Consider the following 22,732-nt stretch of genomic DNA (forward strand, 5'->3'; position numbering starts at 1 on the left):
AAAAAGATATTTTAGCGACCCGCGTAGATTGCAACCTCCTTCCCTGCCCCTGAGATTAAAAAGGAACGAAATGTTACTAGTAAAATATTCTCGCAACAAAACTTCTTAAGCCGTATTAATTCAGATCGCGTTTATATAGCTCCTTCGTATAATCAATTCAATATAATTTATTCGACAGACGATTCGCCTAGCTATAATACAATTACGATCTTCTTCGATGAACGGCCATAAAGGAGACACCACGAAATGAATATCCCTTTGTAGCGAAGCATATTTGTATTTTTTTCTCTCTCCCCACACGAATTGGCTAATGTACAAGCGCTAATGATCCAGTTTCGCTACTCTCTGCTCTCTCTTAACACACGCACACATACACACGCGCACACACAAACGCACACTCCCATTCTCGTCGCATCTTGTTAAATTATTTATTTTAATAATTAATTTTTGTATTTATATGTATACAGGTGTGTGTATAATATATATATAATATATATAATCATTTCAATTATTATAAACTATTAAAATTATAATACAGCCAGAGGACTTAGCGTAATGATCATTGTAAACGTTGGCTGCAAGCTCGTCGTTCCGTTCGCTTATCGAGCCACACGTAGCTGTATACCTGATAACGTCGCGAATGGAACGGCCTATGTGCTCATAAGTAAGAGAGATATACAATAAGTTTCATCAATTAATCATTATATGTACATATTGGCATACATACATACAAACACATACGTACGTACATACGTAAATCATTCGCTATAAATCGATCGCACGCGTCTGAGTGCACGCGTGTTTCTATTCTACAGCGATAATTTTGAAAAAGAAATGATCGTTACGCTCGAGGACCCGATTTCGATTTTCCTCAATCAGGCGGAGCGGCACTTAGGAGCCTTCGATCGCGCCTCAAGTATATCTGCTCTTGTTCCATTTCAGTGATAACGCGTAGCATACCTCCGCGTTGCAACTCGGCAAAGTATTCGGAGCGTATCTAGCGTGCTTGAAATCTGTGCAGACGTGAAATGGCGTGGTTTCTTTTTTTTTCTCTCTTTCTTTCTTCTTGCGAGAACAACGCCGGCCAAACTTGGAAGCATCATCGTCGTCGTATTTATATTATATGTAAAATGTCGAACAAATGCCGATAAATCGCGCGCATGTGTCCCAAATCACTGACTAAACCTTTGAACGTGCATACTGTTCCTTAAATTCGTACAATACTGCCAGGATTTAGTTCCACTTTAAACATTTCTCAGACTTTTTTGGTTATAACACCGGATCGAGTAGAAAGTGTGCAATGAGGAAAAAGTTGCAAATAAATTACCGATGCGTGTAAATTTAATTGGACTTTTTAATATATATGATGTTCTTTATTTAGAATTCTAAAAATGATTTGGGTATAAAAGAAAAATCATATCGCATTTTATATTAATTCACGTCGAATTCTATTCCTCATTGCACATCTTTCTATGAATATTTTCAACAGATGAATTAAACGTTATATGTACAAAATTTTCGTATATATTACATATACAATTGATTTCGGTAAAATTAAAGTTTAAATTTCTAGAAAATTGGATAAAATATTTGTTTAAAAATAAATTGAGAATATTTCATATATTAAAAAGTGGAATTTAAACAATTTGAAATTGATTTCTTTCCGATAACAGTAGTTTTTTCATCCTCTTTCTTTATGAATCTTACTGCTATTTCAGTTTTAGGCTAAATTAATGAAATATTCGGAATTTATTCGGCTTAATCCAGTTTCGATTCTTTACGAATTTATACATATTAATATAATAAAACGCACTTAATCGAATTAAAAAATTCAAGATCGGCTGTTCATTAACTCAGCGGAAAATATTTAAAAAATAGCACGCAAGCGCATATTAATCAAACATCATGTTGGATTAAATAGTTTCGTTACTCGAGAAAAAAGACGAAAAAAGGAAGAAAAAGGAGGAAAGAAAGGGAGAGAGGTAGAAAAATTAAAGAATTAGCGAAGGCGATGACATGCACGTACAAATTGCATATTGTACATGTCAGAGTTGCCAACAAGTTTCGTTCATTGGAAGAATTAATTGCTTAAACCATATCCACCGTCCCCAATTCCATTATCACGTCTATGTTATTTCATAAGCATTTAAGTCTCGACAACAAGCAGTCGCGACTTCTAATCTCGGCTACCATCACTTTTAAACGATTCAAAACTTCTCCACGTACTGCATGTGTATGCGACGAAGTCTTATCATAATCGAATCTATCTATATAACGAAACTAAAATATGTTTGGACATCGTGACCAGTCACCTCTGCTCTTATGATCCCAATATTCGCCATTATAAATATAACAACGGCTGTCCGTGTATGGATCCTGCTTCTTCCTAAACCACAGCGGTTCGTAAGCCTCGTAAGGTAATCCTGAGAAGAAACGAAAGATCCTATAAGCAAAAGAGCTCAATTTTCGCAACATGACGATATAAAAACTTACCTTGTGCGGCAGCCTTTTCGGAGTCGTGCTCGCGAGCTCGTCTAACAGCCCTTTGTTTTTCCTCTAAACGCAATTTTTCTGCGTTGGCTTCGTCCCACCGTCCATCCTCCATTAACCGCTGATCAGGCCTTAACCGAGAATCTGTCGGAGCTACATCTTCTTCCGGTTCATTCAATTGACATGCTAGTTCCGTGAATGAATAATATTTGTCACAGTCTTCACTGTAAAATTATATTACAATATTATATTAAATATTTCATACGTGTTAAAAACCTTATCAATAAATTTCTAATAAGATTTCCTTGATCAATTTCTATTTTAAAATATGTTTGTCAGTATAGAAATAAATTTATTTGGGAGAATCGTTGACATATGTTAACAAAACTATACTTTACTTATTATCACAGCTTCAACAATATCAAAACATTGCGTTTGAATTCTTTTCAAGTGCAAAAAAAAGAACAAAAACAAATATTAAATCGACGTTTTTATTTAACAGATTCGCCATTTTTATACGCATATTATTATTGAATACTTACGTAGGCATACGTCGTTTCCAAGCTAGTATGTAAGGACCCGTTTTATAAACTGGATTATCGGGTGTACCAGTCGTGCTAATTACCGGTGCAATTTCTATCTTCGAATCCCATGTGCCCTGCACTACCCACTTAACTTCCTTATTGGAATTCATAACTACACCCTTCACCTTGCGCTGGCTATCTCGAGAGAAGTACGAGTAAGGTATGTACTTCAAATGGCACTTGATACCTTCCTTATGATTTACAATATCCATATCGCCACTTTGATCGACCCATAATCTTCCAACTATAATATTATGTACTGTAGTAGTAACTTTACGCCATGTGTAATGTTGCTGACCACTGTTAAATTCTAAATGAGCGGTACCCAAAGGAATCACCTAGTTGCACAAAATTTAATTGTTAGAATAGCTGTGTTTGTAACGCAATGATTTTGACGCCAGTTAAGCAATAATTTACGATTGTTATGTACTTTGAGATCTATCAACACAAAAAAATAAAAAAAGGTAAAGGTATTGTACCTGCAGATATTTTCCACGAAATTTTGAAGCCATTGTAAACTCCTGCCAACATCGCCATTTCTTTCCTTCGCAATGTTGAGCTAGCATAGGCGGATGATGAGACACTTGTTCCGAAATTGCGCGCCACCCAAGATCATCCGTACGATCACACTCGTAAGTTTCACCCAAAAGAGGATTGAAAGGTTTTGCCGTTCTGGCGGCGGTTGTAGCGTAACTAGACACAGTGAACGCGGCTACAAAAGCCATCTGTTCATAACTATCTGTACATTCTGCAGCCCTGTGTAAAGAAAAATTATGTCAATTTTCTCCCACAAAATAAAGACGCAACTAAAGATATGCAGACCTATCAAGAATATCTGCATATTCGTAGTCTTCCGTTAGTCGTTGAAGCATACTAAGCGGCTCAGAGAAATTAACTGGCATGGGAATTTTTGACAAATCTTTGCCAATGCAATTTTTCATTATACTCCATAGGTTCAAGGGATAATTTGGTTTGTCAGGTACCCTAGTCCTTCGTTTCCGTTTAGAAACGGTGGTCATCCCGGTGCTGCTACCGCCATTATTGGACCGCCAAGTCTGTTGTACAAGGAAACATATTCTGTATTCCGCACTTAAAGCAAAGAAGAGAGAGAAAGACTGTAACGTGCTTACATTATCCAGGTCGTCGGTGGTCCTGACAGGTGAAGGAGTCTGCGCCGCCGTGGAATCGGTCACAATGAGAAACGACTCGGCGCCAGTGGAATCGGAGACAGGCAAAGGCGTCTGATCTCCCTCTGAACTAGAGCCATCGTCGCTACCCTGAGAATCGGTGCGATCTCTCGCGTGGGAAATCGAATTGCTCGTGGGTATGGTTAGCGTGAAAGTGTCAGATTCTTGAGCGTCGTAAAATTCGGCGTTGTCTTCCTCATCCTCCGATGGTGACGTTGTAACTGCGGGATCTGCAAAGTCAAGATTTCCCATTTGACGGTGGGACCTGTATCGCACGGAGAAATTCGAGACAAAAAAGTTGAGTGGAGCACGTGAACGCGGGACTGCACACTCGCGCAAAGGTCGTCGTAATCGCGCCGAAGGTTCGGATAAGCATCGAGATAAGGGACGATTGACGAGTTTTTTATCGCGCGGCGTGAACACGACGCCTCCGACGTGACGACGGGCTCGACAGCGTCGTCGAGAATGACGGCGCGGGGACAAAAAAAAAGTAACGCGCGTTGCAAACTACTCGGGCACACACGCGTCCGAATCCCGCCAGTCATTCGCGCGCCCGCGGTCGCGAGATCGTATCGCGTAATAAAGAATCGATACGCAACGTCCCGCGACCCCGCCGCGCGACTCGTCGCCGCGGGTTCGTTTCGCGCGCCCTGTCCGCGTTCCCGCGTTTCTCTCCTTCCCTGAATCTCTGCGGCGAACGAATGTGCCGCGGCGCGTCCGCGCTCCGGATCCGCTCGCTCGATCAAACGCGGCGCGGTCGCTCCGCTCCGGTTGCACTGCAGCCGGCGCCGCTGCTGCCTGTGCAACCCTCGACTTTCCTCTTTCTTCTCACTTCGGAGTCTCGCGCATCTCGCACTGTCCACGTTCGCCCGCACTGGCTACAGGTGTACGGATGAGAGGAGCGAGTCACAGGCGCGAGAGAGACGGCGAGACGAAGACGTCACAAGAGGATCAGCACGAACGTACACTGATCCCGTGTAACCGTCGTACGCGTCGAATATACCGTCGATCACCGCTCGCTTCTCGACGAATCCGAATTTTCACTCGACTTCGCGTCCTCAACTCGGCGCGAGAAGCATTGCGAAACGTCGATGACGAGTCGCTGATGCGCGCTCGTTGCACCTTCCCCGGGCAATCGTCGCTTCGACACCCTCGCTCGATCCAGTCTTTCGTCGGCGCGAAAGACGCGACTGCATCGTCCGGAATTCGTGGAACCGTGTTATCGGAGATAATGAAAAGAAAAAAGCGAATCCGGTATACCAATTTGCGAGACCGTTCCCGTCGCTTGAGCGTCGAACTTGGACGAGACGGAAGCACACCCGACCGTGTCATGTGCGGACGTACATACATAAGTTATTACGTTACCATATATATACAGGAACACAACGCGGATAAACGCTCTTTTGTCCTATGTATATAGCGACGATGTACGGCTGGACGGTGCATACGTAGTCCACGGATGACGTAATCATGCGATAACGCAACGCGTTACATCCGCGCGGCGGCTCCACTTGGAAGCCATCTAGCGCGGCCACGGGCAAGCGATTGCGGGCGCCGAGATTTAAATTTCCGTTTGTACTTCGCAAACGCGAGAGGTTCTACGTCATGACGTATTTTTTTCCTTTTTTTTGTTACGAGAAAGGGACAAGAAGTAAATAAAATGCAAATTCAGGCGGATTAATGTCACATGTTCGATTAATGTCAGCGCAGGACACAAACGTGAATTTAAAACCCACTTTACACGATCTATAATTTGCGACAGAATTCTATTTATAATTATATACAGAAGTAAGCAAGAATACACAAGTAGGACGCATGAAACATTGCAGTGTATTAATACTCGTGAATTGTAAATGACATAAATTACAAGTTAACTTACTGTTATCTCTAATCATCTACATGGCAATATCTTGTTCACGGAAGCTTGTTTATCAACTGAACATAAGAAATATTCTTATTTATACATAGTAGAATCTATCAATTACAAAAGTAAGCATGCCAATGCGTAAGCAAAATTCTGTTTGAACTAAAATTTTACTTTATTATAGTTCATGTTACATATATTATAGATTTTCAGTACTGGCAGTGAATTTTGAGATCCATGTCAAAGAGAACAAATGAATACATAATTTGATATAAAATTATAAATAGAATTCTGTCTTAACTGTCTTGAATGCTATCACAAATTATAAATCATGTAAAATGAGCTTAAAAGTATAATATTTGCTCCACAGAGAATCTTCGTTTGAACTGGCGAGAGAGAATTATTAATCAGAAATTTAATTAGCTTGAATATTTCGTGAAAGATCTGCAATAAAATAAGAAAACGTTGACTAGAAGAGAATTTACATTTAATTAAAATTTCGACTATAATTTCAACATTATAAAATTTCTTTACGCAATGCAGTAAGAGATGTTGTGTACAAGCTATTCCAAATTCATTACGTCCTTCTCAAAATTTAATCAATTCGAAGTCAATTAATGAAAAGTCAAAATATCGTTAATGTTTTAGAGAAAGAAAGGCTTATTGTAAAGAGCTAAATAACAAAACTTTAATTTCAGTTAAATTTAGGTTGTATCTTCAAAAAAATTTTAATTTTAAGTTTAATTTATTACAAACGTTGCAATAATTCATAAACGATAAACAGACATGTATTTTACATATACGCAAAAATTGAAGTCGATAAGTTCAATAGTTTTTAAGAAATCGTGTCAGCCAATTTAAGAAAAATATGTTTGTTTTCAAATTTACATAACATAAAAATTAGTAAATATTTAGCCGAAAATTTGTATATATATATTAAATACAAACAGATGCGCAAAAGCGTAGAAAATATGTGCTGCAGGTTTCTTTAAAAATAATTCTCAAAGATAAGCAAACTTCTTTTTTTTTTGCTCTAGACCAGAATACCTCTCCTTGGTAGCAATGAGAAAAGGTATCGAGAAATGCGATGCGAACAAGTAGATGCTAACAAAGCACGGAGTAAAAAATGTATTTACGTGAAGGTTTGTGTCCTCCTGCAGGTGTCGCTGAAGGAATCGCGTGTTGCGCGGCTTCCTCCAAGTGGGAATGTTGCCTAGCTAACTGTTCAACCATTTTCTCTATCCGCACCTTCTGATCGCGCTCGTGCTGTAGCATCTTTTTCCACTTAGGCTCTTGTTGCTGGGCTACTAACAAGTAATCGCTGCTCGTCTGCAACGTGTTCAATCTATTCTTAAGTTTCGTTTGAGTTTCGTGTAAGATCAGTATTATAATAGATCACATCAGTGGAGAGAATATGTCATTGTCAAGGACAATTCCGTGAATGAGGTAACCCTGATTGTCATGAAAATTGAACTCTGCTCCTCGCAAGTTTTGCATTTTTACATAGACTTTGAACACGTCATTCATATAAACAACTAATTACTAACTGTATCTCGAGATTTTCCCCTTCTCTTTCCTCTCATCAGATGAATCATTCGTTTAGTTATATCGTAACGATAAGATTTACGAGAGGTTCACAAAGGAAGTTCAAGAGTCTAAATCATTGAATCCAGTAAAATTGTGGCACGAACAAAACATATGTTATTATCTTCTAAAACACACGTTATCATCTTTTAAATCATTACTCAGATCTTCGAATGTAAATATATATCTTTCGACTGCTATTTTTTTAAGAATTTATTGAAGATATTGTGATATTGACAGAGTTGGATAAGTTAATATTTCTTTTTAACTAAATTAAGTAGAAGTTAATAGTTTATAGAATTAATTTAGTTACGTTAAAAGTTACATGAACAAAAAACTAATTCAATTAAAAGTTACATTAAAATTAAATTATACATAAAACAATTATTATATAGATCACCGCACAAATTTTTTATTAATTTTATTTGTAAATTAAGTTTATATGAAATACCAAAGAAATATTGTTTTTTATGATAGGAATGTATTTTTCTTCGTTTACATAAATCAATTTAAAAAAAGTTATTAAATTAAAGTTTGTGTTTTAAAAATAACCAGTTAAAGTTACATACTACCCAGTTCTGGATATCGGTCAATGTTGTTGTATTAAAAAGATATCACAGTCACGATTGAACATTGACCTTTTGAGAAAAACAAGAATTCTGAATAGAAAAATGAATCTTCTGATCGTCCTTTTCGTGATCACTATTACTTGATAAGTAAACACGTAAGGAAAAAAAGGAAAGCTATTCACAGATTACTTTATACTTTATACTAGTTCAATTTTACAGAGATTACTGTTTGGACTTACGTTAATCATAGCATTTGCCGCAACCCGGAAAAGCGTGGCTCGTTCACTGACGATCTTGAATTTCGCTGCTAATTCGGGGGACGGAGGCTCCAACATTTCCAACTCGGCTAAAGCTCGTTGAAACGCAGATCCCTTCTTAAGCATCAAATCATAGCACGTTTGTAGATCGTCTAACCGTCGCGTTAGATCCTTGATCACGGACGCAGTTTCTACGTTTTGATTGTCGTTATCTTGATATTCCTCCTCCTCTTCTTCTAAAAGAGATTTCGCCGCATAACGTCGCCGAAGTACTAAAGCTCGATAATATATAAGAAAAAGACAGATGCAAAACGACAGTTATGTAAATGTATAGGTATCGTATCGATATTACAGTCGTTTGCAATGCAAATCAAATTCATAAATTATGCACACATGTACAAGTACGATAATCTATATAGAACTACTATGTGTAAGATGAGATAGGAACATTCATTAAATTATTTATACCGTGGATTGGATGATTCTACCAATCTACAACCGTCGATTCAAATTGAACAAAAAATCTCCACGATTAACATTAATTCGAGCTTCATGTCTAAAAAATGTATAAATCACATAAATTTGAATTCAGTATTTGATACGGGGTATTCCAATCTCAGACATTCTATAAATAAAGATAGACTCATAGGTAAACCACGAGGTTTATTTTAGAGATAAACTTTACGATGTTAATTAATAAAGTAAATTTATTTATAATGAGTTTTATTAATTTTTTAAAGAATTGACTAAATTTTTCTTTTACTATATCACGTTAAACGTTTTCTAAAATGTTTGTTAAATATGTATGTATGTATGTGTGTATATGTATATGGTAAAGATTTAAAATTTATTGTTCAACATATATATGTTTTAAAACATTTTTCAATGTTTGCAAAACCGGTTTTTAACTGACAAATTCATCGAAAATTTTACATTTGCGTCGACATGCTTCTCTACAATACTTTTTACTGGTGTATTTGATAATATACCAGTAGCAGGACAAACAATTTTTGAAATCCACACGGAGAGAATTTTTCATTACATTTTACCGCAAAAATCGCTACAAATTTTACCATGTGGTAATAAACTTCGGACAACTTGGCAATCGATTAAATCGTTACAAATAACGATAGGAATTTTTACATTACAAAAGACATTTTACAAACTGTTTAATAAAAGTTATCATGCAGCATTGCAAAATTTTTACAATTTAAAATAAAATTTTCGAAATAAAATATAATGATGTATAATCACATGAAAGTCTTTATATGATTATATTTAATATTACACATGTCTTTTGTAAAACACATTTATCTTAATAGAATTCGAACTTTGGATCTCCAGCCTTATGTGTTATGACCATTTCTCTTGATATATAGTAATTATGAGGTAAACAGCGCGCGAATCAATTTACAATGCTACATAATAAAATTATTATGAGCGACTAAATCAGTTTAAAAATATCATTCTGCATTATAAAATTTATATGAGATAATGTATATATTTATGGTCATTTGACATTCATTTTATTTAAAAAACAGTAAAGAATCATAAATTGTTCAACATATTTAAAAATTATTGAAATTTCTCACTATATTACGTATAGTAGTAAAAATATATTTTATATTTTACTGTGATAAAATATAAAATGTGAGTAGTAGGTATTAATAAATCCGAGAAAATAACATAAAATTCTTCGAAATACAATATTGTCCTCGATATTTTCCGAGTAAATTTTATAAGACAATTCTCTCCGTGCAAACATCAATCTTTCACAGTTATCGATTTACGAGGGTGGAAAAGAAATGACGGGAAATTCCCAGATGTATAAAAAGATGACAGCTTATACGATGCACAGATAGGATCGTATACAATCGTACAAACCAGATTCCATCGCTTGGATAGCCTTGGCTTTTGCCAGCTCGAGGGCTGTGACCCACTGCTGCCGTTCCACCTCGGTCGACGCCTTGATGTGGAAGGTCTGCGTGCCGCCGTTGCTCACGACGAAGGTACAAGCGTCCACCGTGTGTATTAAGGCCCCGTGTAAGGAAATCGTGCCGCGGCAGGTGTGGGACATCTCCGCGGGGTTCCTGAAACAGGGGGTAACGGAAACGCGACAGTTTCAGGTACGCGTCCCTCTCAGATCGTCCCGGGATTGCCGAATGACACAGAGAAAGACAGACGTGAGTTTGCAATCGGGAGGGACTCGACTCTTTAATACGACGATCCGCATGATTCGGCTGTGAAGGTTTATCCAAGTGACCACCTCTGCCCTTCCCAAAAAAAAAAAAAAAAAAAAATGTAAAACAGAAAAATCGACACAGTAATATGACAACGATTGTCTGCGTTAATCTGTGGCACCACATCCCTGATTTATTAGGAGAAAACGAAGGCAGATAAGGAGGATGCGAGGGGGGGCAATTAGCATTGAAAAGTATGGGGTTTTTACTGGCGTGATCGGAGAAAATAAACACTCGATCGGAAGCTAACTCATATTACGGATCCGACTGCTCCCCTATTCCGGTGCGTCCGCATAAACGAGTGTCTCTCATCACACTTGCGATCGTCGGTCAAGAGCAATCCGTGGGAGTTATTCTCCGTCGTACGAAACGACAATCCAAAGACCGGAGGGAGCGGGGAGCAGGGAAGGAGAGGACTCTCAATCGGATCATGCACGTGAGGTCACTCGGGTTAATCGAACACGCAACAATCACGATTCCTCGTGGAAGGAAATAAAGGGAGGGGGCAAGTCATGCTGGCGCGCTCGGGGAATCGTGCACAGGGTATTCGCGAAAACGGATCGCCGACCCTCATGGGAGGGTGTACATTCCTCCCCCGCGTCCATGGGGATGAAAAGGGAAAATCACGCGATCGCGCGATTAGTGTTTAGTTCGAAAACTCTTGCTTCAATAATCGTGAACGCTTTCGCTCGCAGCTTCGGTACTTCGCAAACGATTGGACTGCTCGTTACAATCCGGCAATTTGAGTTCGTCTATCGTTGCGATAAGTAGGGATCGATAGAAATATATACGTCGGAATAAAAGATGCGTAATTACTTCAATTTACAGTCGAGACTATAAGACGTCAATGCGTCGGAGCGTACAGGAACAAGATGGCTTGTTGGATTAAAAGGACAGACTGAGCTTCATTTTATGAGCAAGCTGAGAAAATCTTCACTCAAAAAAATGTTTTGTTGATGTAGATGGAATTTCTAGTGAAACAACAAAAATTTATCGCTATTTTTTATATCTGCTAAAAATATTATTTGACACATGTAAATTTACAGCAACATTTTAGCAATTCTTCTAGACAATTTAGGTCTTATGACCGATTATACAGTTACATTTTATAACAAGCATAATTAGCTTTACACTTAAAAAAAAAGTTGTTAACTTGACTAAATTTTTCAACTCGATTAAATTTCTTCAGTTCAAGTATTTATGTATTTTAGCCAAATACATAAATACTTAAACTTAAAAAAAAAAATTTAATCAAGTTGAAAAATGTAGTCAAATTAATAACTTTTTTCCTCAGTGTAACATGAATAGGCGTTATAGAAAAATTTTCTTTTTAAACTTAAATAGTTCAGATAAATTCTGTCCCTGATATTTAGATTAGTTAAGTATCAAACGTGTGTGATATCGCAGTATTTACTAATTATCTATCTACCTCAAAAATTTTTGTAGCCAAAAAGTTGTCTGTATTCGCAGGACCTTTTTTTTGTTTTTAGTGATTCTTACGAAATTCTGCGTAGACAGAAGAGTGTAATTCGAAAAGAATGCAGTTCCGGATCTACAATCGCATGATCGCGTGATCGCATGATCTTCCTCCGTACTTAAAATGAGTAAAACTATCAAAGTTCATCGATCTATTTAAGGATATATAGGGCATTTCTTAAAATATTAAGAAAATTATGAAAAAATTATAGATTGTTTTATATTGCATTTAAAAGTGGTAGAAAAAAAGTCAATGACAATTTTGTATTTATGAATAAAAATTATTTCAATAAGAAGTAGATACGTGCTCTAATGAAAATATAATTAATAATAAAATAAGAAAAAAATTTTTTTTATTTAAGTACTTTATATATTCAAGATAAATTAAGTAGTTTCATTACAAATCAAATATGAATTTTGTAAAATAAACAAAATTCATTTATTTATTTAATTACAAAAAAAAAACTAAATAGACAAACACAATAAAATTTTGTATAAATTACCTTGAATACTTTAAGTATTTACAAAAAAAATTGAAATTTTTCTTAATATTATAAAAAAATAATTTCATTTTTAATAACAGATAGAGTGAATAAACTATAAAAATATATTGAATAAAAATATAATTTTATTCACACGACTTTCATACATATATTATTTATTTGAAGTTTATTTGAAGTGTCAATATTAAACACATTTCCAAATTTTATTTACTTTGTAAGAACTGTATGTCCGATACATCCTTCAGAACACCCTGTACATGTCGAGTAATTGGCGGAAACGTGTCTCGAAGAACACTTGCGTATACTTATTTTTCCAAGATCTTATAGTATCGCGTGTAACACCGCTCGTTACGTAACCTTCGGTAAATAATTCTGATGAAAACTTTGTGTGTAAAAACTGATGAAATTTTCACAACGAACGATCTTCGCCATTTATTGGAAAGGCTAAAGGCTATTGTTGAATTTGATTTGATCGCGAATTGTTACGATTATACTTGATGCAATTGATAAAATTCATTTTATTCATGTTATTCAGGCAGCGATATATACTGACCCGATTTTTTCAGCTCTAGTATACACGATTTTATTTATACAAGGTGTCCCGGCGTTGTTCTCCTTTTTAAGCCGCAGATTCTTTAGTGCATTCAGGTTAAACTTTCACTTGTAGGATATTTCGAAACGCGCATTCAGCATTCGTATTTTTATTAAGAAGAAACGCACGTCAGATTTACATTGCGGGCGATAATTTGTGGTCAAGAAGAAGCATCCTGTATGTCAATAAATATTGCTTCGGGTTACGTCAAAGTGTTTCCCGAAGGAAAATTTTAGGCGATACGAAGTTTATGTTAGAAACAGAAAGGGAAACTATATTTAATCGAGAGAAAAGGAGGGAGTCGTTCGACATGAAGACTATAAAAAAATCCTTCGGTTCATCGATCGCACGCGGAGAAGGAGAGAAAACGTAAAAATAATTCGCGGATAATTTCTTTTGCGAGGCTTCTTTCTTTTGTCTCCGAAAGAACAAAAAACAACATCGTCTAATCTATGAGAAATTACCGAGTAGCAGCTACCTCGTCGATCCGACAACGATCGTTACATTGCGTGAGGCCGCTACAAAAGTGAACAAAAGTGACGAGACTCGATCGGAACAAACGCAACTGGCACGATAAAGGACACAACATAAAAAAGCGATACGTTTGATTGCACGCGGCTGCATTACACACATAAAGAGAAAGAGAAATAAAGAGAGACAGAGAAAGTGAAAGAGGACGATGGAGTGTTATACAAAGTGTTACATTTAACTATACGATTAATTTCCAGATTCACACGTACAGATAAAACGTAATGAAACCGCCGACACGTTACAGATGGAGAAAGCAAATGAGATTTTTTTATTAGAGCGATCGATAAGTTAAAACTTGCACGGAAAATGTTAAGTTAAACGATGTTTGTGCGCGTATATGTGTGTTTTATGTGTAATCGAGTATCATAAATGAGAGATGGGAACACAAACGTCTTTGAGGGCTGTTTTTTTCTTTTTTACAAACTCGCGAAAAGGAGTGGGGGAGAAGGGGGGCAGGGAGTCGGGATGCGATTACGCATATTGCGTTTTATCTTTTTTGGTTTATCTTTTTTTTTACTTACTCGGAGGCTCTGCCAGCCCTCCGCTTGCGTCGCGATGATTTTGGCCCCCCTGTTGGTTCAGCCCTAAACAATCCATAAAACAAATAGACCCCGTTCACATTGTGTAACACTATGGCAAGGTTTATTGCTCGACATTTCGATCTCTTTCCTTGTACTTTTCTTTTTTTTTTTTGTTTTGTATCTTTTCCTACCGCAAGAAGTAGGCGAGAACGTAGGCAAATCTTTTCTCTTTGTCGAGTCGCTCCAAGTTCGCGAGATCGGAGGGGAAAAAAGGAAATCGGTAAATGTCGACAGTGACGCGAGACGTAAAAGTTCACTCGTAACGCGAGTTGCGTGATTTTTGCGTGCACGCGTTGTACTGTGCAAGAAGAAGCCTTACGACAGACAATCGAGAATAAAGTCCAATACGACCCGTGTGCCCGTGATACGTACCAGTGAGCAATCCTCGAAAGGGCATTGCAAACTCAAATCACAAACTGTGCCAAGCGGAGTGTTGTTAAAAATTGGAAAAAAATTTTCCTGTGAAGCCGGTGCGCAATCGTTTGTCAGAGAAACGCGGCTGCTCCACTTGCGGAGATAACGAGATACAGACGGTTGTTTTGCGTTCGTGTTGTATCCTTTCCGCGTGCCGCGATTAATTTCAACGATTTCGCTCCCGGAGCGAAATCACGTAAAAGTTGCCAGCTAGGGACGGGTATTATCGTGGCTACAAACTACAAAGCGCTATAAGCGATCAAGCGCGAAAAGTCTCGCAAGATAAAAATGAAAGACTCGTAATAAACTTTCTCCAATGTGTCGTCAAATGCGAGGGGTCTGTAATAGAATCGTATATCGTGTTCATAAAAACGGGACATTATTCGGTGCTTGGAACGCTTGTATTGCCAATCTTGAATAACTCTTTTAACTTACGATGAGTTCAGTCATCCGCACTATACTGAATTAGTGCAGATTAAAGGCTGCTGCACATATAAAATATCTGAATACAGTGATATGATACAATCTTTGACCTTGAAATAATGCATGTGCATTCTGTTAAATAATGTGACAGTATTATTACTGAGTATTTAATCGTTTAAAATATTCATCTGCTTTTACATTTAAGAGATCCTGCATAATAGAGGAGTATTAGATATTAGGAATAGAAATTATGTAAAATTTTCGAATCAGTTTTCTCAGTGAATACTATAGATAATAAGATAAATAATAAGTTAAGTTGTATTTTGTACAACACATTTACGTCTCACCTCTCATTCGTATTCATTGTGCGTTTAATATTCATTAAGAAAACTGATTCTAAAATTTTAATTCCTATTCCCATCCCTAAAATCTAATATTCCTAACTTTGCTAACTTTATGCACACTAAAAAAAACTTTTTAAAACTATTAGTAGGTTGGTAAAAAAGTCATGTCATTATCTTTTATATATAAAGGAAAGTTTGAGTTGAGTCAACACTTAGCTGTACAAAAAAGATATATTCATTAATATTTTATTCAAAAACTAAACCAACTCAATAGAAAGAGTGAAAGGTCGATAACGAGCAAAAGAATGTACTTTTTTTAAACAAAACTTATTTCCGTTTAATCGTTAAATAAACTAAACGTTTTGATTTAATCTACCTCAGCCTTATTAATAACTTATAACATTGAGAGTAAATAAATTATGACGCGTACAATCAAATAAAAATAAATAGATAAATAGAGTAGGTATGTTAAAGTAAAAATAGATTACATCAAAACTTAGCATGTCAAACAGAAAAACATTTATAATAATAGTCTGCGGAGTTCGAATAATAAATGTTGAATTATTAATATATAAAACAGGATGCGTGACTGGTTTTTGTTGCTCCACGAAAATAGTTTGAGTCCGTTGATGAAAAAATCAATAAATTTGTCAAATGTGGTCAAGTAATCTATAATAAATGTTTGTTGCGATTTCAAAAAGAAATAATTAACGTGTGTTCGATTGATCCATTAACAAGTGTCGCAACTGATGTTGTGTACCCGAGTAAACCAATTCAATATTTGGTTAAACGTATCAGACTAAATATTTTTAGTTTTTCAAGAAATTTTTTCTCAATGCAACAGCCTTTAATATGCACTAATCTAGTGTAATGCAAATGACAATTCATTTTTAATATTCTGATTTGAGACGGCCTCCAGAGAAGACTCGACTCACCGAGGATTCTTCCTACTGATCCCTACGCATTTCGCGACTTATACTTATCTTGTAGACGCGAATAAGTGTCTACAATGTCATTTTCATGTCATCCGTAAGGAGTTTTGTCACGCTTTTATGTAATCGTTGACTGTTCCGCGGTACAAATGTACCCGCAACACGCGTTTTTACTGTTCCGTAAAGACCAAATCATGCGACTGCCGATTGAATTGCGATTGGCGATTTGCAATCACACTTACGATCGTGATTAGCAAGATTGTGCTCGTTACAACCGCGCATATTTCGTCTTCGAAATGAAAGATGCACAGTTGGAAAATTTGTATTAAATTTAACGTCATATATCGCATGTCCCAAATACTCTAATCAAATTTTCGTGTTAATTTGACATAAATAGGAGTAGAAAGTAACATAAATATTAAAAAATTGTAAAAATTTACACAAAAAAATAAATCGAGTGTAGAAACAGTAGTTCAGTAAAATTAATTTATATGTTGGCACGTATAATTCATTTATTTTAAACTTTATATTTTAAAACCAAGTTATCTTTGTATTATTTGTATGTTCGCTCGTAAATTGTATTATTTGAACGATAAAAAATGTTCAAATAACATTACCACATTATATTAAATTAACACTTGGACATGTTAAAAATGGAAGGAACATTTAAGCAAGGACCGATTTTAACATGAACACAAAATGTTTTCTGTTTATCCAGCAAAATGTCAGGCAATTTTAATCGATATTGGCATCGTTTTTTTGTAGAAACAAAAATTGTCGGCTGTGATATTTGCTATGCTTCTGAAACATAGTAAGAAATAATCAGGATATATCAAGATCAACAGAAAAATTTAACTGTCCATCTTTACCGTGATTAAATCGCAATACTTTATTGATTACGATTGATTACGATTGACGATTTTTAAAATAGAGCATTTTCTAAATGGCAGTCTCTAATCTCAATCTCAATCGCAATACAATCGATAATCGCAAGTGTGATTTAGCCTTTAAGGATTATTCTAAAGTAGCATAAATCGTAGCAGTAAGTGGCTGTAAAGCCTAATGCACAATGAAAGGCATAAACAATAGCAACAGGGAATAAGAACAATTCAATATGTTAAATAAGGAAAACATATAAAGCATTCTTTGTTCAACATACCGAACTGTTGCTTATTCTCTATATTCCGTTCATTGTGTCTGAGACTTAAGGCGTAGATGTATGTCCATAGATGTATGTCCGTAGATGTATGTTTCTAATGCCAACCAATGCAAATTAGCTTTAATCTCAGTTTAACTACTCTTTTATCTTTTTTTTAATTTCTAGAATTAAAGAAAACCGAGATTAAAGTTAATTAACGAAAAAAGGACAGACAAAACTGCACCTTACAACATTTTACAAACTACACTATTGTGAAATGCTCTTTAGTTAATACGCCAACGAGTACATCGTAAATTCAGGTAAAACTAGAAGTCATTTGTCGTACGATTCGAGCAGTTAACAGCCTTTAATTTGGCATTACTTGGATAAACCAGATCGTGAAATTACGCCAATCAAAAACGAGAGAATCGCAAAGCCTGTTTACGTACATGCATTCTCTCTAAAATATATCTAAATGTTCTCATCAAATACTGTCTAACGTTAATGCGTTCTATCGTTAAGCTTTTCAAGACCATGTGCACCAATGGACAAATATGAGATATTAGAACTAGGAATTAGAATTTTAAAATTAGTTTCCTCACTGAACATTAAAGATAAATAATAAGTTATATTGTAACTTGTATAATACATTTATTTTTTGCTCATATCATCTTTATCATATCCATACAAAAAAGATCAATTCTATGAAAAGCGTTTACGTAATTTATATTTTTCTTTTTGTGAGTAATAATTATCTTAAACAAAGTATATTTTCTTTAATTGTAATAAAATATACTCATTAGAAATTAAAAAAAAATTCATTATCATATACTGAAAAAAATTGATATTCTTTCAAAGAACATTATAAAATTGTATGAAATAAGTTAGAATAACAAACAAATTAATTCTTTAAAAAACTAAATAAATTGAACCTTTGTTTTACTTTAATATCTTTTATTAAAGCAATAAATTACTAAAATTCAGAATATATTTTAAATAAATTTGTTATTTACGATAAACTTAAGTTAGATTTATGAATATTTGAAAATAAGTAATATTTACTTAATTCAAATATATGTTTTTATGTGGACAAAAAAGCTTATTTTAAATACATATTACTTGTTCCAAGTAAATGTAATAAGCATATAGTTAAGAAAATACTCTTTGCAAAGATAACCGTTATTTAAAAGAAGACAATTAAAAACTGAATAATTATTTTTTTTAGTAGAAAAATGACTGTCTTACACAAAAAAAAATTAATATCAAATCAACAATCATTTTCTCATAATTATGCAAAAATATAAAATCTTGAAAAAATTTAATAATCTTAAAAAGACGTAACTTGTTTATATAAAAAAATTTGTTTCTAACATTGAAAATTTCGTTTCTTCATGTAAACAAAATTATTGTTAAGAAAATATTCTTTGCAAAGATAACTGTTACTTAGAAGAAGAAGACCACCAAACAATAAGTAATCATTTTTCTTAAAAAAAGAATGACACTTTTGTGCACAGAAAAAAATTAATATCGAATCATTTTCTCTTATGTGTGCAAGAATATAAAATCTTGAAAAAAATTTGATAATTTTAAACAGACATAACTTGCTTGCATAAAGAATTTTGTTTCTACAAGAAGTTTTATAATATTCTTCCATATATATGAGACAATAATTGTTGATTTAATATTAATCTATTTTTCTGTATACATTACATGTTACGTTCAATTCATTGAGAAAATTGTGATTCAAAAATTCTAATCGCTGCTATTTCTCCATTGTGCGCAGGGTTTGAAACTACAATGTCACGCGGTGGATACGAGAGTAAAACTCTCGGGAAGGAGTAACAGGGAGCTGTTCCTCGCGCGGATTGTCGAGCCGACATGCGCCGCAGATAAAAAGGCTCGCTCTCTATATCTATCTCTCTCTTTCTTTCTCATTCTACATTCTTATCTTTTTAACGCTTATGATGCAGACCGTGACAGATACGGTGCCCGAATTAACGTTGCGCGCAAACTATTTGCATAGAGCGCATAAATCGTACGCGACATTCTGGCGGCGAATGTGCGTTCTCTTCCCTTCACACCCCTCCGGATCGCGTAGACGATACCGCGAACACGCTTGACAGCTGTTGCCAAGCTATTTTTGACCGGGAGCGATCGAAAAGAGTTCTGTCACCGCGCACATAACCTAATCGCGCAGCGCGACGGAGAACAGCTCCTTGTCGCACCTTCCGTCTAAACTTTTCCCATTTTTTTTCTTTCTTCGGATTGATCACCGTCGGAGCGACGGACGGGGGCCGACGGGGGGATCGCGTGCCGCGATCTCGGCGCGACGACGACGTCGAGAGATCGATCGGGCCGTTAAAATAGCGAATGTCTCGCGGCGACACGTCGATCGCGACGCGCGAAGACCGCCGCGGTCGGTCCAGGTCCTCGGTCCTCGACCGACCGCGGCGATTCTCGGACGTCGACGACGTTGGCAAATCCGATGACACGTAGGAAACTACCTGTAGTACGACAGGAGGCCGTTTGACAGGACGAACCATCTCCGTTGGTAACCTTTCAGGTAGTTCGTCCATTTGAAAAGCCAGCCTTTCATCTCCTGCGCGCCGTGCTGGCTCTTCGGGTCGCCCATGCTGCCGTCGGCCTCGCAAAGTTACGCTCGCGTACCTCGCACCTCCCTGAAACGAACGCGATGCGAACCGATATCTGCCTACACATCACCCGCGTTGTCTCGCGCCACCATTTTGGTAATTCCTCGTGGAAGGAGGAGCGAGGGGAGGGGTGGTGGTTGGTCTCCTCTTCTCCCCCACCCTCTCACTGTCACCAGCCGTCGCCGCGCAGACCTCACGGACGGAGATTGTCGTCGCCGTTGTCGTTGTCGTCGTCGTCGTCGTCGTCGTCTTGTTCTCCGCTCTTCTAACGTTGCGAGCGGCTATGCAGGATCGCGATCGAACGGCGACAGACCGCGCCAAGACCTAATCGTTGTGGATGACACCCGCGACACACGACGACGTGGACCCTTTCCTTCTTGCCGACGAAACACACCTTCCCTCCACGGCGTACGGCGCGCCACGACTCACGCGCCACGTTCTTCACTGACGGCTCGCCTAACCTTCGTTACCGTCGTCACTGATCGTAACACGTCGATGATTTACGCGTGTGTGATACGCGGTACGCGCATACATATACGGCGCGCGATGCACACGCGATCGCGTACCGATATACAATCGAGATCAAAAGTGTCATTTGGTAACGAAATGCAGCGAGATGTAAAGAATGGAGTGGAGTAGAATTGCACTTCTCTTTCCCTGTTACTCTATGAGTCTCTTTCTCGCTTCTTCTTTCAGCGCTCGACCGACTGACAAGCCGTTGGAGAGATAAAGGAGGGTCGGGGTACAATTTACCTTGCTACATCGCTGAATGGTATTTTTGTTTTCGATTGTACACACGATACGTCAGTCATAGGCGAATTACGATACTGCGGCTTCTCGACTTATATACGTTGAGTATATACGACGAATAGTAAGCTGCCAACAAACTGCGTCTCGTGGTGAAATTTTAGAAACTCTTAAGAGTTCGGATGCCATTAATAGGTTCTAATTATAATAAATATGACGACAATTTTCGTCAATTAAATTCGTTTATTGCAATTGCATTATGTTACGTTATTGTTTGTGCTCGAAATAAAATGGATGTATAATTATAAGCGTTGAATATGCATGTATACAAAGAAAGATAAAAAGTTTAATTACAAAAAGTGCCCGTTGCAGTTTTATTATAATTAAATCAAATGGAGCACTTTGTTCTCGACTGTAACATGTACATTTACAAAATGTATATTTCAGTAAAAATAAATTATTGAATTACTATTGGATTATAAATCAACTGTGTTCAGATTTTGTCATGCAATTTTCGCAATACTTTGCAGTATTAAATCTATAAATTTGTGACACCATTTTCTTTTCTATCTTTAAATATGGCGGTTAGTTCTGCCATATTTGATCTAATGTAGGAATACACCAATCAGTAATAAATTCCAAAATGTCAAACATCCTCAAATTTAATCTGCGGACCAAGCTAATCGACGATGGAAGAATCGTAAATAAATTTTAAATAAAAACATCAGAGTTCTACCGTGAATTATGGCTCGCCCAAATTTGAATTTTGAAAGTTTAGGCGGTTTTAAAATAGTAAAACAAGATGGAGATTCCAGAAAGACACGGATGAAACGTCTCTCCCTCGTATCGGATTGAATTCGCGATTATGTGATCGCGCGGCGACGCATTTCGAACACCCGATAGACGCGCTCGCGCCGCTCGCGGCAGAGCTGCTCGCGGACCTGCGCTCGTTCGAGGTGTTCCAGCAGCGGTTGACCCGCGCAGTAGTTCTCATCGTGGTTACAGTACGGCGAACCGTGTGGTGGTGGTGGAGACGATGATGGTGGTGGTCGCGACCGCTCTCGCGCGCGCCGACAGATGCACTCAGCGTGTCGTTGTACGGTCCCGTTTTCGCTCGTAAGACAGCCCGCGGTAGGCCGATGAGGTGATGCGAAGTCCTGTGGCAGGTCCAGATTTCGGATCACCCAGGTGAGAGAGCCTCGTGTTGCGTGTCGCGGCGAGATCTGGCGAGATCTCGGTCGCGAGGTGAGCGAGAGCGATTTTCCGGGGTGAAGGGAGCAGGTGAACCTCTCACGCGGCGGGGAAGGAGGGGGACAGGTCCAGCGAGGGATCACGTGACCCATGTGTTTACCAAAATGGTGAACGTCCGTAGTGCGATACGAACGGCACCGCGTTCCGTCCGCACGGGAGCGGCCGCGCGGCGCTCGGATGCGTAAATAGCCGCGATCAGCTGTGCTACGTGCGCCGAGCGGAGAGAGAGAGACAGAGAAAAAGAGAGGGAGCGCACACGCAGTACTTTGGCGTTCCGATCGTACGGCGTCGTCGCCGTCGTCTCAACACGGCGTCGCGCGTCGCGTCCCGGACGAGTCGATCCGTGCGCGTCGATCCTCGCCGTCGGCCGCCGA

General features: G+C 37.5%; 2 protein-coding genes across 10 annotated transcripts in view; one reads left to right on the plus strand and one right to left on the minus strand.

Moving 5' to 3' along the window:
- Nucleotides 1-253: 253 nt before the first annotated feature.
- On the minus strand, nucleotides 254-20,745 carry LOC105197878 (oxysterol-binding protein 1). 6 transcript variants are annotated; one of them, XM_026137412.2, is made up of 11 exons: nucleotides 20,214-20,745; nucleotides 14,399-14,461; nucleotides 10,420-10,625; nucleotides 8,518-8,768; nucleotides 7,262-7,454; nucleotides 4,205-4,491; nucleotides 3,897-4,129; nucleotides 3,554-3,830; nucleotides 3,033-3,412; nucleotides 2,494-2,714; nucleotides 254-2,423 (listed from the first exon to the last, which is right to left on the minus strand). In XM_026137412.2, the coding sequence occupies exons 1-11, from the start codon at nucleotides 20,339-20,341 to the stop codon at nucleotides 2,281-2,283; spliced, it is 2,382 nt and encodes a 793-aa protein (XP_025993197.1). In that variant the 5' UTR covers nucleotides 20,342-20,745; the 3' UTR covers nucleotides 254-2,280. The 6 variants fall into 6 exon arrangements, with proteins under 6 accessions (XP_025993197.1, XP_011162782.1, XP_011162781.1 ...); XM_011164480.3 differs by having other exon boundaries at nucleotides 8,518-8,771; XM_011164479.3 differs by having other exon boundaries at nucleotides 8,518-8,807.
- A 1,421-nt stretch (nucleotides 20,746-22,166) lies between these two features.
- The window catches only part of LOC105197877 (signal peptide peptidase-like 3), a 13,912-nt gene continuing 13,346 nt past the window's right edge, over nucleotides 22,167-22,732 (plus strand). For all 4 annotated transcript variants that reach the window (XR_005575641.1, XR_003268990.2, XR_005575640.1 and 1 more), the window contains exon 1: nucleotides 22,167-22,732. This exon is cut by the window's right edge and continues 380 nt beyond it. The gene's annotated coding sequence lies outside the window, so the exon portion shown is untranslated.

Source organism: Solenopsis invicta, chromosome 10, assembly GCF_016802725.1.
Source record: "Solenopsis invicta isolate M01_SB chromosome 10, UNIL_Sinv_3.0, whole genome shotgun sequence".
In the NCBI taxonomy this organism is placed as follows: domain Eukaryota; kingdom Metazoa; phylum Arthropoda; class Insecta; order Hymenoptera; family Formicidae; genus Solenopsis; species Solenopsis invicta.